This window comes from Pantherophis guttatus, chromosome 6 (genome assembly GCF_059756535.1).
Source record: "Pantherophis guttatus breed Tessera chromosome 6, ASM5975653v1, whole genome shotgun sequence".
Lineage (NCBI taxonomy): Eukaryota > Metazoa > Chordata > Lepidosauria > Squamata > Colubridae > Pantherophis > Pantherophis guttatus.
Window position 1 is genome coordinate 69,585,175 of NC_142068.1, and position 18,005 is coordinate 69,603,179.

The 18,005-nt window shown below is 34.6% G+C and overlaps 1 protein-coding gene across 8 annotated transcripts in view; it reads right to left on the minus strand.

Moving 5' to 3' along the window:
• Positions 1-3,019: 3,019 nt before the first annotated feature.
• The window catches only part of TNKS2 (tankyrase 2), a 36,666-nt gene continuing 21,680 nt past the window's right edge, over positions 3,020-18,005 (minus strand). For 4 of the 8 annotated variants that reach the window (XM_087871713.1, XM_087871712.1, XM_060682966.2 and 1 more), the window contains exons 17-27: positions 17,883-17,992; positions 14,901-15,089; positions 13,388-13,637; positions 12,590-12,672; positions 11,171-11,291; positions 10,903-11,000; positions 10,205-10,279; positions 8,609-8,714; positions 6,664-6,850; positions 5,713-5,869; positions 3,020-4,769 (exon numbers count right to left, since the gene is read on the minus strand). In XM_087871713.1, coding sequence (XP_087727839.1) covers positions 4,707-4,769; positions 5,713-5,869; positions 6,664-6,850; positions 8,609-8,714; positions 10,205-10,279; positions 10,903-11,000; positions 11,171-11,291; positions 12,590-12,672; positions 13,388-13,637; positions 14,901-15,089; positions 17,883-17,992 — 1,439 coding nt within the window. In that variant the 3' untranslated portion in view covers positions 3,020-4,706. The remainder of the gene's footprint in view (positions 4,770-5,712; positions 5,870-6,663; positions 6,851-8,608; positions 8,715-10,204; positions 10,280-10,902; positions 11,001-11,170; positions 11,292-12,589; positions 12,673-13,387; positions 13,638-14,900; positions 15,090-17,882; positions 17,993-18,005) is intronic. The other 4 variants (XM_087871716.1, XM_087871715.1, XM_087871717.1 and 1 more) reach the window with 1 other exon arrangement.

Genomic DNA, 18,005 nt, shown 5'->3' on the forward strand with positions numbered 1-18,005 from the left:
ATTAAACATTGCCTTCTAATTTTTAAAAACTGCTATTAGAAGTTGCAATCTGTACTTGAACAAGGTGTGTGGGAAGGAAATGCTAAAGCTGGAGGAAAATGCTTCAGCCTGAGAGTAGCCAACATTTGTTATAAATGGCCATATCTACAGTTTAAGATTTATTTTTTAAAATAAATGGCTCCATCTATTCAGTAAATGCTGACATGACCAAGGACAGTCTTTGCACGAGAAGATCTGTCCTGTTCTGTGAATAGGATCCACACAAATGAATCCCTGGTCATGGAATAGGACAAGAAAGTTTATGCATATGGAAGATTTATATTAGTTAGAACATGGAATAAGAACCCAAGTAAACACAGTATGCATTTCTCTTCCCCATATAATTTCTGAAGGGGTCTATGTAACAATTCCCAAAATTGACTTTGTACATTCTGTGGAAAGTAGCAAAATGATTTTTAGAACAGATTTGTTCAACAGCATGCAAATTTTTTTGTCCACAATTCATCACTATCCTTTTGCAAGCTTACCATACTTTTCTAATATTTCATCTCCTTAATTGTGGCTTCCCAGTAACAAAACAAACTGTGCTATTAAGTAGAATATCTTTTTAAATGTATTTAACCACTTTCCTTATCAAGTGACTTAAAAAAAAAATTGGTACATACACAAAAACTTTGCAAAATCCCATATATTTCTTTTGACCTATACTGAAGGAAAGTTTCTACCATAACTTGATCTGTTTTTTCACTTTGTAGTAACATTTACAGAATGTAACAGAATTTTAGCAATTGCTGATCAAGTTTGAAAAATGCTTTTTATTGGCATCAGGAATAAAAAGGTGTAACGTTAATTTTCACATTCAAAACTTTAGCCTTGTTTTGATATATCGTAAATCTTCAAAGAATAAAGCAAATATGAGGTGTTTTCTCCAGCTTTTCCTGCAGAAAAATCTAAAAAAATATTTCACTTTTCAGACAAGGTTTGAAAAAAATATATCAGAAAAACAGCACTTAATAAAACGACAAACCAGTTTGTAGCTTATCACTAAAAACCTCAAATCTGTTTTGTGATTTCCACTTTTTCAAAATGAAGCTTAACTTCAGAAATTCATTTTGATTCAATTGATTTGGCATTTGGTGCCCCCTAGTGCAGATGATGTGCTACATTTCTTAAGCTTTGTACCAAGTTATTTTCCTCCCAAGTTGCTTTATTATTACAGCTTTCAGCACGCAAAGCAACTTTCTCATGGAGTATAATTTTCCAAAATCTTAATTATTTTATTGCTTTGAATGTTAGCTAAGTTGTTCAAGCCACATTTCAAATACCTGCCAACAAAAAACTCTAAAATTACATCAATAATTTTAGGCATCAAATGTCGTCTCAAACACATCTTAACTAGGTACTGCATTTTTAATAGCATTAGAAAGCAGATCAGGGCCTTCAAGTAGAATGCAAAAGTGCATATAATTACAAAATGCAATCATTCCATTCCAAGCAAACTAAAACCTAATGTTTTCTTTGGAATTTTCAACATCTGGTTCAATATCCAAAATGAAGACATGAAAAATATAAGATTCCCGTACCAACTCATGTAGATTTCTTTGAAGCTTTGTCTAGTGACCTCTACTTGAAAAAAAAAACCTGACTGTTCAGAAACAAAAAACAAAACTTTATTTGGTCCCACCAATGATTCAGTGTGTGGTGCTGGCTTCATGATTTTGAAGTCTCAGGCACTGTGTGAAGTCTTCATTTGAGCCTATTTCATTTTGAAATGAAATCATGACAAGGTTTGCTTTGTGGTCCCACTAATTATAAAGTTAATTCAACGATATGTGCAGTGTGATCAGATGCCATGCATTAAACTTAATGAAATTGAGAATCCTGAACTCTTATCTATGCACTCATTCTGAGAAAAGCCATGCTATAGCCATGCTGAAGACAGGAAAAACTAAAGTTCACATGGACCATATCAAAAGTTTTAAGAGCTACCAATAGCATTTTACTCATAAAGCTGTGCAAGAAAATGCTTTAAATACATGTTTTACAATTATTAACAGTTATGCACATGAACATTGAAAATCAACCTCCTACCAATTCCATTGTCAATCAAGATACAACACATCATTAAAAACTTTTAAAAGTCGCAAACTTCTTCCTATACATCACTTCCAAGATTAAACAAAAGGGTGTTGAAGAATACTTCAAAATTGTTCTGAAATACATCCCACTCACCACCACAAAGCAATGTTTCTCTTAGAACAGAACTTTTCCCTGCAAACATTTGAAATTGGACTAGGGTCTGATGGTGACATTAGAAAACTGCAAATCTATAGAGGAGAAGCTTCCTTTGCTCACTGATTCCACAAAAATTGTGACAGAAGCATCTAATTCTTTTCCCTTGCAGCATTTACCATCTATACATGGAGGGACAATGGCAGGAGTTGAGGTTAGCATCCTTCAACTAATTCACCCTTTAACAGGAGTGCTACAGAATTTCATAATGAATGACAGGACAGATCCTAACAAGAGCTTGAGTATTTAGAGGAACGTGGTTTAGAGTAACTGTCAAATTTTGCTTGCTGAGATTAGCAGTAAAATCTGAATTTCCCACTAATCTTTTTCTTTTCTTTCCTGTCAAGCTTACCTCATTTCTATCCTGAACATATAGCTGTAAGAGTGATTTGTGGTTCATAGGCAATTTATTTTAATCTTTAATCTTTAGCTATTAACTGAATTACATAGTATTTACAATATATAACTACTCCAAAATATGCCCAAATACGGAAGAAAAATATAATGAAGACATGACACAGAGTACATTATGCGCTGTATGAGAGAAATAGATATTGGAGTTGAATGAACCTTGTGTAAGTGCTCCAAAAACCAGGGTGATTTTAGACATATGGCCAGAGTCAAAAACACCCATATAATAGGAAACAAATATAATAACTACATTTAAATAATACTTCAGTTGTATTCATTTTAATAATAACTTACAATCATAATACATGCTACCAAAAAGCTTGTGAATGAAGTTTATTTAGATTGAATGGTGAAGAAAGCGATACAATACAGGTAAGACACTTTCAAGATGAAATAAACCTCTAATTGCACAGGAGGATGGAAATTCAACTCAGCTCAACACAATCAAAATCATTACACATTCTGCCTTCTGAAAAATAGGTATGCCATGCAAAATTAAAAACATTCTAACCAATCCTATGGTACCATTTAAAATGCTACCAATACCACAATAATTTATATCACATTAAATAATCATTCACAAAGAATGAAATATTTTCAATAATGAAAAAATGGTTTTTAATGCTTAAATCATGGTTAGCATAGTTTTCATGAATACTTGTTCAGGTATTTGGCTAAGCTAGTGAATAGAGAACATGCAGTGCAAAGACCTCTTTTATTCAACTGAACTGTCTTTAACCAGCAGTGATCACAACAAAGTGATGTTTACTATATTTTCCACATGATTTTATAACCATCCATGCACTGACTTCACGTGCACAGCAATTATTTAAGACTCAAATCTAAGATACCATACTGTATGAACCAGACAATTTAAGCACTCTTGGCAATTTTTTAAAAAACCATAATGTAAGAATGATGTATAATTAAAAGTACATCATGGGACATGGTCTTAAAGGTTGAAGAACTGCAATTAATTGCTCATTTAAAATTGGATCAATGAAAAAATTGAATTATATATACAGATATATATTACAGATGAACCTGTAAGATGAAAAGTATCTTGATTGAACTAAAGGAATAAGGAAACGACATTTTGGAAGAGGGTGTATGAAAACGTTTTCAGTGTTTTGAAGGGCGTGGGTACCCTTTCCCATCTTTGTCCCACCTACAAAAGATCCTTTTTGATTTTATAGCGCCATTACATCTAAACAGAAATCAGGAACATATGCTTGTTCACTCTTAAATACCCTGTTTTAATGTGAATCAAAAGTTTCCCTATGTTAGACAAATGATTAGCTAACTTATCCCCATCCAAAAGATATTTTAAGTAGTGATCAATGTGATGAACAAGTGGAATGTTTACTAGATTCCTCAGGAATATGCACAATTTAGGAACAATCTACTGGAATACATTTTCCTCCATTAAACTAAACTGAAGAAAAGCCAAATGAATGCTGCTGCTTAATATGCAAGACTCTCAAGTGGTCCTTTTCACAGCTGCTTGTGATGAAATGCAGATGGGGATGTGAAGTTTATAGGTTTTCCATGTACTGCAGTTTTGAAACACTTATTTTACAAATACAATGCAAATAAATATCAGGCTAGTAGAAAATATCTTATTTACAGTTTTACAAATGCAATCATTCTCTGTGTAAATGTAGTGTTTTAAAGAACAGAGTTTTAATAAAATGAGTTCCTGTATAGCAACAGTTTGTTAGTTTTCACTGAAACGGCAAATAGAAAACAAAGTTCAAGTTAATATCTGTTTTATAATTTAGTACAGCATCACCTGGAATGAGATCTGTTAAAGTGCTGAAAAAGTTTCTGAACTTGTAGAAAACGTACTATACAGTTATTAAAGCTTCATCTGTCAAAAATGTTAGATTTTATTCACATTTTCTACCACCAAGATGCGGAAGAGGGGAGGGAAGGATATACGTGTAGATATATTAGCAATTAAGATTACTGCTAAATTTGACCTTTGTAAAATAGCTGGAGCTTCAAGCTTCTGTGACAATTTCAGGCTTTACAATCTGGTAGGTAATCAAATATTCTGGATAGGCCTGAAAGATAAAATAGTGGTGATCAAAATATTTACAGAACGTGAAGCCAAATATATGTGTGCGTTTATGTACACACACACACAGAGAGAGAGAGAGAGAGAGAGAGAGAGAGAGAGAGAGAGAGAGAGAGAGAGAGAGAGAGAGAGAGAGAGAGAGAGAATAGACGAGTTTTGAATGAAGAAATAGAATTGTTGAAGTAACTAAACTGATTTAATATTGAACTATTAAACGCTAGTGAAAGTAAGAAACTGCCAAAAGTCCCCTTTAGTTTTGGTCCAATGGAGGTATCTGCAGTTTTGAAAGACAACATGATATATTCACAAAAGGCTGCCACGAAAGGGAGTTGCCCATGGTCAAAATGATCACCATAGAGAATATCTGCAGTAATTAAAGTAATTCCCAAAATTCTTTCCACTGCCCCCAGTTTAATTTTATTTATTGCCATGCTATGCTATTCTACTCTAGGTAGGCTCTCAGTGGTTTATAAGAAAAGGCAATGAATTAAAATTTCATCTTATTTTTTGTGGTAGCATTTTCAAATAAGCTACTGGCCATCATTTTTATTTTCTAGAATAAAAATGATGGCTAGAGAAGTTCTAAAAATACCTGTACTTTGTTTTGTAACATATACACACTCACTTCATTTTTTAAAAGGCATGTTACTGCTAACAGGTAATATCCTGGGGACCAAAAAAATTATGCTATACCTTTTCTTGCTGAACAAAGCAAAATAAAAAAAGTTTTGAATAGATCTTCATACATTTAAGGAAAACATGTGTTTATTAGATGTGCAAAATTTGTTGACTAATGATTACAACATCCAGGATCCAGACTAAAGACATTTGACGTATTTCAAAGGGAGGCTTCTTCATAATATTCAGTTTCCAGATCATTGAATATTGTACATTCTAATATTTACAAAATAAAACCCTAAATACACTACCTGTTCTCCTCTATAGATGACATATTCTGCTAAAGCTAGCCCATTCACACTAGGTCGTCCAGTAACTGAATGGTGTCCTGGTGGAGAATGAGCCATTTTCATGGCACTGAACTGTAGGAATGATTTACCCAAAGTTACTCGGCAAAAAAGCAACTGCCTATATTAAACAAAAAAAGCATTTCATTAGTAAATGTGTAAAAAAAACCAAATCCAGTGAAAAAAATACCCTTGAGTACAGGATCACGTTGTAAAGACTCTGAGTACAATCTAAACATTATATTAATCAATTAAAATGATGCCTTTCTCTAATCCATTCAACCCATCATTCTTGGAAATCTCCAGTGAAGGAGCACACACAACTTCTGGAGGAAAAGTTTGTCACCCATTAATTGTTCTGACTATCAGGAAATTTCTGCTTATTCTAGGTTGGGTCTCTCTTTATTCATTTTCCATCTGTTACTTCTTTCTTGCCCCAAGGTACTTCGGAGAATAGTTGACTCTTCTGACAACCCTCAAATATTGGAAGACTGTTATCATGTCACCCCAGTCCTTTTCTTTGTTAGACTAGACAGTCTCAGCATCTTTTCTGTATCATGGCGATACAAAACTGGATGCAGTATTCCAAGTATAGTCATACCAGTGCCGTATAAAGTAGTACTATCATTTCATGTGATCTTGATACTATCCTTGATCCCAGGTTGATGGAACCTGGGACTGCATTGGCTTTTTTGGCAGCCATGGCACGTTGCTATAGCTAGCTCATTAAGTGGTTGTTCACTAGGACACCTAGTTCCCTTTTATAGTAACTACTGTTGAGCCAGGTGCCACGTATTCTATACCGGTGTGTTTGGTTTTTCCTGTTATTTTATTTGTTTAGACCCACTGAAATATGTGTGCCAAATAAGATTCTCTGAAGAGGAGCTTATAACCATAAAAATAAATATAACTTACCTATGGCAGATGTAACAAGACCTGTCTTTGTGAATGGGGCAACCTGTGCCGCCACCAATACCATAGACATACTGATTGCTTTTGGAAGAATTTTCAGCAAAATAAATTCCTGCTCCAAACATTCCTCCAATGTAAGCATGCCTCTCATCAAAGCCTTTGTGAATAATTGCATTCACAAAAGGAGAGCCTGAAAATAAAACAGAAAGTGGTTTTTATATTCTTCGAATACAAGTATTTTTCCCATGTTTATACATACAGTTTCTGCCACTTATGCAGAAAAACATACTGGAACATCTAGCCCAGAAAAGAATTGTGACTGGATTAAATATTGGGATGGGGGGGGGGATCTGATAAGGATTCTGGCATGGAATAAGACATCTAATTGGGTTACAACTAATTCTGACATGAAGCCTAATGTACATATTCCTTAACCAGCACTGATTTAGTGCATCAGAGAAAAGTCTGGTTTGAGGTCTGTAAATCTATGACTGTACTACAGAACCAACACCTGACTCTAAATTAGGCATACACAATCACTAAACATTCAGTTTTATGTAGGGCAGTTGCAGACACTGGAAATGCCCATCATGATCTAACTGCATATATCTATATCTATATCTATATCTATATCTATATCTATATCTATATCTATATCTATATCTATCTCTATCTCTATCTCTCTCTCTATCTCTATCTCTCTCTCTATATATATGTCTTCTCAAGTTTTCGCTGGTGTGTGTATGTAAAAAGTTAAAGTCTCGGGTGTTTTCCCGCGTCATTAAAAGTCTGTTAGTTGAAATGCTTAAAATCCTGGCTAAAATCCCAGTTTAAGATCCTCCAAAATTCCAACAAAGCACTTTGTAAGGTCTTTTGAAACTCTGGCTAAAATCCTAACCAACACTTCAAAAGTTTTCTTTTTGGCAACGTCTATCTTCTGGCTCGGTTTTCTCTCTCTCCCTGCTACCTATCATCTGCAAAGAGGGAAGGACTCTGGCAGGCATTACAACACCACTGGTTGCCTGTTGGGAGCTCTGCCTATCCTCTGATGTTAAAACTCGAGTTTCCCTTAGTGCAGGTTATCAAGTATTTGGAGACCTGCACTTAGGGAAACTCGAGTTTTAACATCAGAGGATAGGCAGAGATCCCAACAGGCAACCAGTGGTGTTGTAATGCCTGCCAGAGTCTTTCCCTCTTTGCAGATGATAGCTAGCAGTAGGGAGAGAGAGAGAACCGAGCCAGAAGATAGGCTGAGATCTCAACAAGCAATCAGCGGTGTTGTGATGCCTACCAGAATTCTTCCTTCTTTGCAGTTGACAGTTAGTAATAGGGAACCAGAGAAAGCTGGGCCTTTAACACGCAGTCAGGCTGCAGCTAGGATAATGAAGCAGGAGAAAAAACTGCTGCCCTCCAATCAGGACCCAGAGTTGCAGGCTAACCAGCATACATCAGCAGCAGCGAACATAGAAAAGCGACAACTCCGATCTTGCAGCATACCCATAACTTCTAAACTGAAAGTAGGGGCCCGATGATGACAAGTTAGAGAGCTTGTCGAAGGTCTAACAACTCCCCCCCCCCCATCACACAATGCCTTTGGGCCTTATCTGGCCTTTCCCAGGAGAAAGCTGCCAGTTTAGGAAGATTCTTATAGGTAGGGAACAACAGAATAGCTAGTTTGAACTCTACAGGTGTGAATCCGATTGTGCCTGACAGATGTCATTACAGTCTGGTTATTTTAAATCAATGTATATATGGTATATATTTATAGATTACATACTCTGGAAATTCACTAATAGGATTTTGATTGACTTGCACACGCCAATTAATCATTTATTAGTTAAAAGTCAATAAAGATCTTGTATATACAGTGATCAGAATTTCTAACGATGAACAATATACTGAAATCATGTGAAGAAATGCAATATAACTTTTAGACAAAATGAAATACCATGAAACAACATCCTTTCATTAGCATGATTATGATTCTCTTCAGAAACCTCTTTCCTCCTGTGAGTGTATCTTTCCCAAAGCTTTTTGTTACATACTTTTTGTATCTAGAGGGGAAAAAAATCCAAAATTTCAGTCAATGTTCTTTCATACTTTCTGATATCAACTGCATTATACCAGTGTTTCCCAAAGTGTGGTACGCGTACCCCCAGGGGTACGGGAAGAGTTTGGTGGGGGTACGCATTGCACCGGAGTTTGGTGGGGATCACGTGGGAATATCCACTGCACCGTGCTTAGCTGCGCCCACAGAACAAGGAAAGAAATAAAAATCGCAGTTTTTACACGGGAACTGGGGCCATCGTACATCGTATCGCAACTCACTATGGCGGGAACTTCTGCGCATCCTTTGCGCAGCTCAGGTTCGGCCATTTTTAAACTGCGGGAACATTAGCAGTTGACGTTGAGCCGCGGAGCTGTTTAAACGCCTGAGAATTGCAGTGTTTTTTATGTTATTTTATGTTTTTTATGAGGGGTACTCAGCGTTACGAAAATTATAGAAGGGGTACACATATGTCAAAAGTTTGGGAAACACTGCATTATACAATTAACATGGAATAAACAGATAATTCTTCCTAAAATAAATCCACACTGGTAAGATAAAGTTTCTTTTTATAGAATTTTTGATAATCTAAAACTTTATTTAAAAGTAAAAACAGTTTTTACTGTTTTACTGACAGTTAACTATAGATAGTCCTCAACTTATGATTGGGTGCCCAAACTGCAGTCTTGTGACCTTGGGGGCATGTCGTAATTTCAGAACAAAGCTGTACGTACAGTGGCTTTTGGGCAGTCGGTCATAATGTAAAAAGGACACTAAGTGATTGGTCCTAAGTTGAGAACTACCTATTTTGAAGTACCTATTATTTGCATTTGAACTGATTATGTTTACATTTTTCAGAAATAATAGTGACAGAATGAGGACATACATAAAGTTAAAACCACAAATTCAAATTAAATTATATACTTATTTATAATAAGTAAATAATAAATAATGTTAAGAAATTTTTTTTAAAAAAATCTGATTTTTTAAAATTTAAATCAGAGTTTTTGATTTTTATCAAATTTATTTTAATAAAATGCTTTTGGAGTAAAAATCTATCTAAAGATACTTTTCTATTTAAGATACATTGATACTTTAGTATTTCAGCATGAAATGGAGCTTATTTATGTAGCATGAGGCTGTATATTCTGCAATATTGGGACTGTCGGTGAGTCAATAGCGGGTCAGAGGAGGAGCTGCTACAGGACAGAGATGACAGTTGCTCTTTAAAAATTATTATTTAAATTGAGTTGATTTAAATCAAGTCTTTTTACTAGTGATTTAAATCATGATTGAAACTGTGATTTAAATCGACTTGATTTAAATCAAATCCACCCTGCTTCAACTAGAATGTCAATCACTGTTATCGATTAGCTGAAGACTTCAAATCCCAAATTTCTTTAAAAATAATGCATTATTTAGAAGCTACTACTAACCCCTTTCAGCTTTTAAAATTACTCATTTGAGAGAAGGATACCAGAGTTACCTACACATTACCTTTAAGATGTTGTATCTGTTGAAAATTCCACCAGCATGGCCACCATCTCTGTGTTCTCGTACAGTGCTTTGCATCTTAATATTAAAATGTACACAGATAAATATATAAATAAAATCTAAATCAAAACACCTGAATTTAAGTCAGCTGAATAAAACGTTCTTGTCTGGAAATAATTTCCTCATAATTGATCAGTGTTCTCTATCGGAGTTATGTAAATTGGTATTGGCTTATTTTGTAGACTCTCAAATGCAGATTCATATAATCTCATTTGAAGCAGGTAGTTGGTGGATGAAATTTACATTAGTCTTCATTTCAATTAATTCTTTGGAAAGTCACAAGTACTGCTTACTATAATCCATTTTAAAAGGTTTTTTCTTCTTCTATTCAATGTTTTATTCTTAGAGTCTTCCGGTTTCTAGCTGGATACCTTAGCCACACCACCAAACTTGCTCTCTCAAAAGATAATTTACTATTGGCATAATTATGATTATAATACATTGTAAACTGCCCTTGGGTTTGAAGAGTGGAAAACAACAATATGAAATTAGGACTAATTGTTCCCAAAGTAGTCAGCGTTAACTGCTGAATCAGTCATGCCAGGAAAATTACAGTTACATTTATTGTATTTCATAGCAATAGATTTAACTAATGCTAGACATAATGTTTAAGTATTTAAGGATATACATCAATAATATACCTCATCCTCCACCGACTGAAACTCTTTATCATCCGGAGAGAGATCTATAAGGATTGTTCCACTACCCGAAGTATTCAATGTTAGATATTGATTAAGACCTAAGAGAAATGAAAACATTAGCATTGCATCTTGAGTATATTTTAGACCTACTGTCTGATTCATTCATATTTTTTTTGGTGACTAAAATAAATGAAAACTGCAACATTACAATTTTGAATTACAGAAATGCATAAAATGTATCTTAAATATTTTACTTATTATAACATACCTTGCTGTCCAGAGATCAGCCTCTCAACTCCTTTTATTATTTTGTGTCTATGACCATAAGCATTAATTCCAATTTCCTTTAATTCTCTGTGCCCCATTTCAACAAGTACATCCAATGTTATCTGCAAAGAAAAGGAATGATTAAATATTAAAATTATTAATTTTCTTCATAACAATTCAATAGATTGCCAAAAAGGTGTGGTCAGATTTCTGCATTTCAACCGATAAAGTGATAATGTTTTTATAGAAGCCATATTGTTATTTAATGCTTTGAAAAAAGAGTGAAGTAGTTTTGCCATGCTAATAACAAAAATCACAATTTCTTAAAGTTTTTCTTAACCATTGAAATATATTCTGCATTTGAAAATAAATCTTAACACTTTTTTCTTTAAAATACATTTAAGAAAATATGTGACAGCCCATTGCTTGAATAAGAGATACTTACTTCTCTTATTGTTTTACTATTGTTATCACTAATTTTTTAATACTTGTTTAAAATTTAATTTAAATCAAATAGTTCGAGATGCTAGGAAATGAAGTGTTATTACACATTTCAAATCTTTCACACAAAGGCTTTGTTAAGATGCAACAAGCCATACAAGGTTTGTAGCTATACAACCGAAACTCAGATATGTATGCTACTTCTTCATCTGTAAAACAGCTATACCCAAACTAACCATATAATGTGAGGGACAGTATCAATGTTATTTTGTTGTAAATTGTGAACTCTGATTTGCCATATTAGAAAAAAAGAGGGAGAGAATTATACCAGTTTATACTTCCAAGATAAATGAGTAATGAATTGAGGCAAAAACGATGCCTTATAACAGGGGGGTGTCAAACTGGCAGCCCGCAGGCCGGATGAGTCATGGGCGGGCCGTGCCCATCCTGGCTCCACAAAGGGAAAAAAGCAGCGATACGTCACAAAATATCACATGATACGATCGAGTTTGACACCTGTGCCTTAGATGCTGAATATGTGGAAGCTTCTTGCATAATCCTTTTTATCTCAATCAACAAATTAACTTCATTAGTAAAACACTGGTGTAATCAAAATAAAAATAACATACTATTAAAAATCTTTCATGTTTAGCACAACTGGAATGCTGAATTATTGGTGTAATTACTAATATAGGTAAATCAGTGTTCATATCATTATATTTCCTGAAGTTAGCAAAAATAATTTGCAGACAAAATCAATTCTCTAAAACGTTGTATTAGTTTAAGACATATTTTAGAGAACTATAGGAAATGAAAGAGGGAAAGCTGGTATGTGTTCATGTATTTTAACTTAGCTGCTTGAAACTCAAGATATAATCAATCTTCACAAATCCTGGTTATGAACATTCTCCCAAGCTAAAATTTAAACCAACGATTTTGCAATTGTTTCCCTGGTTTCCAAACCAAGATGGTTACTTACCTGCTCTCTTTCAAGTATGTCAATCAAATGTTCAAGTCCAAGATTTCTCACAAATTGATTGATGCTAAAATCTACACTGAGAACTAAATATGAAAGTAATTATTAGCTACATATAAATTGAACTGAAATTATTCTATCAGATTACAGGAATATGTTCACATCATTCTCTACAAGAATATCCAATGCAATATTTTCATAAAACTACCATATTGAAATACACTTTTAAAGTCCAAATTGACCTTATACTCCACTTAAAATTCTATTTAGCCAAATTAAACAATTTTAGTATCTTCTTAAATCTTATCTTCACTATACATCCAGTGTATAGTGTACACATTGAAAAACATTTTTGGTAGAATGTAGGATTCCATGGGAAATCCTACATAAACATAACATGTCTAAGCCCACAATTAATTACTTTCATGATGCTAATTTTTTCCAGGAAAAAGATACACAAAACTCCCCAAATCTTAAGATATTAGAAATTGAATAGATCAGTTTTATTGTTGCCCACTTCAAGTCAAGCTTCAAGTCAAACTTAGATACATTTAACCCACAGATGATTATTAAAGCGATCACTTAAATAAACTTTAATTTAGATTCTTGCATAGAGCAAGCGGTTGGATTAACAGTACCTTCCAATTTTATGATTCTGCATTAAAATTATACCAAATATGAATCTGTGATGGAGAAACCTAGCTTTAGTCAGATCATCATTAGATGTTAGTCTTAATGCATAACTATACTGCCTTTTGTTTAGCAACTTAAAGCTGACCCAGTAGAAAATGCCAGGCTCACCTTCTTTCTTTTCCAAACTAGAGGCTCCTTCAGCACCGTTTGTATTAACAACTGAGAGTTCAGAAAAGCTACCAGACAAGCTGTCCAGACTACTGGCAGCTGACAAATTAGATGGACTGGATGGAATGGAAGAAAGTGAATCAGCTGACGTTCCTGTATTCTGAGACACATTTATAACCTGAGGCTTATAACAAGATGGCAAGGCAGAAAGTGGCATGGCAGCTGCTAAGAGTGAACTAACATCATCTGCCTGGAAATTAAAAAAAAAAAATCAACATTTTGTTAAAATAGTCACACTTACATGCAAGTCAATTGCAAGATTAGGTAAACAGTGCTTTAGTTGAATTACTCTAATTTTCTTTTTGTTACTTACAATGTAATTTCAGATACTCTGCCCAGAGGTCCCTTTGAGTATGGTAACTCTGATGCCAAGACTGAGACATACTTAAATTTTAGTTCTACTTGTTTAAGGGTCTGATTAAAATCTATTTCCTGCTACAAATCTGAACATCACTCTCTTGCTTTCTAACCTACCTCTCACAGGCTTAAAGATTAAAATGCTGCACTTGTAACTTACAATCCTATACTCACTTACCTGGGTGAGTGCCCTGTTGAATTCAGAGGAATATATTTCTGAGTACCCAGTTGTAGGATAGCAATTTAAAACCACTAAATGCTTATGGGATACAGCTAAATGCACAAGAATGCCAATTTAAGCATAACAATGAATGGGTGATTTTGGACTTAACTAAATATATTTACAGTATTCATGGTATATTCATGGCATATACAATTTACAGATATAAGACATATTACATCTTGAAACAAAAATTTGTTTCACGTGGTTAAAATACTTCCTAAAAAATTACGTTATACTTATATTTATGGGCCTTAAAATATTTAATTCCTAAAACTTAATGCAAAAACAATTTAAAATATAAAACCACATTATTCATACATATGGTTATGTTAATCCAAGAATGGTGTTTCAAACTAGAACACCATGGCTGGAATACCTCAAATTGCTTCTGGTTTTATTGGATTTACTTCTGGAAACTGCTGAAATCCCCAGGAGAAGCATGGTCCAAAGGGGACTGAATATTCTGAAGTTCTCTTGAAAATACAGTTCATGGATCAATGGATTTTGCGCATCCATCTTTAATGATTCCCAAGTCATATATAGCCCAGGAAACATGAATCTTGGACAAAGAGCACATATAGGCTGCTCCAATTCCAACAAACCAAGCATGGCTGGTATTTTAAATGTGGTCACAAATTGGTTTTAAATGTTGAAAACACATAACTGCTTCTGTAATCCCTCGCTGTACTTACAAAAGCTACACTTACATTCCTTATGCCCATCTTCAATGAGATTTGTGGAGTTGCTGTCCTTGCTTGAGCTTGTAGTCCACAACGGTAACTATGTGTTTTAAAACCCTCAAATCTGATGCCCTGGTCAGCAGCCAGCAACGGAAGCTTAATACAAACTTCTCAAAAAATTCCCATCACTTACGGTGACTAGGTCTAATGGCGTTTGTCCTTCCTGGTTTTTCAGAGTAGGATCAGCTCCATGGGCCAATAATAAGGCACAAAGCTGTGTCCTTCCTTTCTGGGCTGCTTCATGCAAAGGTGTGAAAGCCCATTTGTCTGTAGCATTTACACACGCATTATACTTTATAAGCAAAGCTGCTACATCTACATGCTGGAAAATAAAATACATTTATATAGTGCAATCTTCAGGAAAAAAAACTTTTTCCCCTATAATTTGGTTCAGGATATTAAGTGCAATATACAAATCTTCAATTAATGCTGCTTTTCACCACAAATGACCTTGGCTGGAAAGTGGATCTTTGAGAAGGTGAAGTTTCAGATCGTCAAATTAAACTGTAGCCCCTCAAGATATTCTTACACACTCCACTTCTTATTAGAATTATTTTGCTAGATCTCATGGACATTTTAAAAAATGCTATGGTGTTTTTGTTGTCATCCTCCCCACAAGTAGAAAAAGCGAGCTCTTGGTGAAAGAGTTGTCCTTAAAGATAAGTTTAGGCCACCTTACATTTTCTAAGGCAACATTAGTTGCAAATGAACCTTTTAAACATACAACACATAATGTGTATGTCTTGTCAGACTGCTGAAGTCATAATCCCAACATTTGAATATATAAAGAAAATCAATCTGGCCAAGAACTTTTGGTTAAAAAAAAAATCTGACAGAGGAAAGCAGTACTGAAGCAAACACAAAATCCTTGCCACTAGCAGAGCCTTGCAGTATTCTAAGAAGAGGTGAAGAAAAACTGAATTGTAGACTTAAGTCTATTATGCTTTAGACCTTCCTTTCAAATTACTTTGAAATTGAAAAAAACAAATTAGTAATTACAAATTTAGATCTGATGGATTATAGCAAAGTGCACAACTTATCTTTCCGCAGTCTACTGCGACCAACGTTCAGTAACTGAGGATAGTTCTAGATGACCTAACTATCAAAATTTCCAATGTCTTACTGCATGAGGCTTACAATCCTGAAAAAAATCTTTCACATCTTTAAGATGTGACTACATCTAAACACATAATCATGAAGAGCCTATGCGTAACATACTGCTAGCAACGCTTTTCTTTGTCAACTGGTTATCATCAGGTCCTCTACAGTCTGGTCACTTTAATCTCAGAATGTCAGGGATGGGAGTAGAAGAGAACTGAGACAGCAAACCTCAGATATCATTTTTTTAGACATCATCTGTAATATTTTTGCCTATAGGTATATCAGAAAGTTTAATACACACCAGTTAACACAATGTTTGTTTCATATTACTATGAGGAACATTCCATATTATTATTGGTCACAGTCAGCCAGATGTTTATACTGGATTTGGCATTTTTATCCGCCTATTTAGTCCATCCCAAGGTTCTAAAATATATGCTCTTTGATAGTTTTTATTTATTTGCATCCCGCCTTTATTATTTTTACAAATAACTCAAGGTGGCAAATACATCTAACACACCTTCCTATTTTCTCCACAACAACTTGTAAGGTGGACTAGGCTGAAAGAGAGTAACTGGTCCAAAATCACCCAGCTGTTGAACTCAAAGAGTTTCCTACTTTCTAGCCCAGGGTGCCAAACTGGCGGCCCATGGGCTGGATGCGTCACACACAGGCCACACCGTCAGCTCCACAAAGGGAAAACCGTCGTGATATGTCATGTGACATGGTGAATTTGACACCTGTGTTCTAGCCTGTTAGAAGTATCATGAAAGGAAGTAAGCTGTTCTAAATAAAGCTGCCTTTTGGAATTGACTGATGGTGATTTTGTCAATGCTGATGGTGTTCAAGTACTGTTCCAGATGTTTTGGGGTTGCACCCAAGTATACTTGTAACCATTGGTAGTATCTTTGCATTCTTTTACCACAGTTGTTCTACATCTATTTGCAGGTCTTTTTCTCTTTATTCTGCTGTCTCCAGGTATTATCACGTCCACTATCCAGATTTTTTTCTCTTTCTTATCAACAATTGTTAAGTCTGGAGTGATTTGCGGCAAGTGACTGTCTATTTGAATTCTGAAGTCCTAGACCACTTTAGCATCTTCCTTTTCTATTACTTTGTCTATTTATTGTTCCACCAATTTATTATTAATTCCATATTACTATGGAAATGACTGAATATGAATACACTGGGACATATAACATTCCTTCAAGTAGAAAAGCCAAATTCTGCTTTTCTTTAATGAGACCAAGGCTATGGATGTGATTATTTTGCTCATTTTTACATTCATTATAATTCTATAAGGAGTTGAAGCTTACAAATACTGACTTGCCTAAGGTCAACCAGTGACCAACAGAGATGATGGTTATCTCTGAATGGGTCCTTGTACTTGTTTTGTCAGTCCTAGTTCACCACAACATTGCAGTAGTAATATCCATAAATATATTCTGCTCTTTATATTGAAATAACCATAGATTTCATTGCACATAAAACTTCAATGTATCAGTGAAATAATACTATGCAAAAAGAATTGAATTGCTGCAATTTTGACTAGGGATCATCCCACTGAAAACAAACCAAACAAAATGTGTGCTCATAGATGAGCTTTCACTGGCGTGTTTTCTTCATCCTATTAGCAAACTCATAGTTTGATTCCAAGACTCACAAAATGGAAACAAAACAGTTACTCTATATTTTCACGCTAAATCATTAGTTTAAATAGAGACCTCCCGTAGTATAAACTATTCTAAACTGAAGAAGGAAAAGAATAGTGATAATAAAAACATGAAGGGATTTTTGGAATCTTTCAGAAATTTACTGATGAGACACATTGTTATATTGCTTTATTTTTGTAGCAATCACGATGGAAGAGATTTCAATCCATATATGTGAATGCAAAAATTCAGGAAAAAGCCTTGAAGCTGCAGTGCCAGAAAGGTTTAAGAGACCCACACTGGCTCCTTTAAAGCTGATGTGTAATTTTAAAATGTTTACAATGAAAGATCAACCTACTTACCCCATAGGATGCTGCGTTATGTAAAGGAATTAAACCTCCTTTGTCCTGTGCATTTACATCAGCGCCGTGCTGTAATAAGTATTCAGCAACTTCCAGATTGTTGTAACCAGCTAGGAGGCAGTA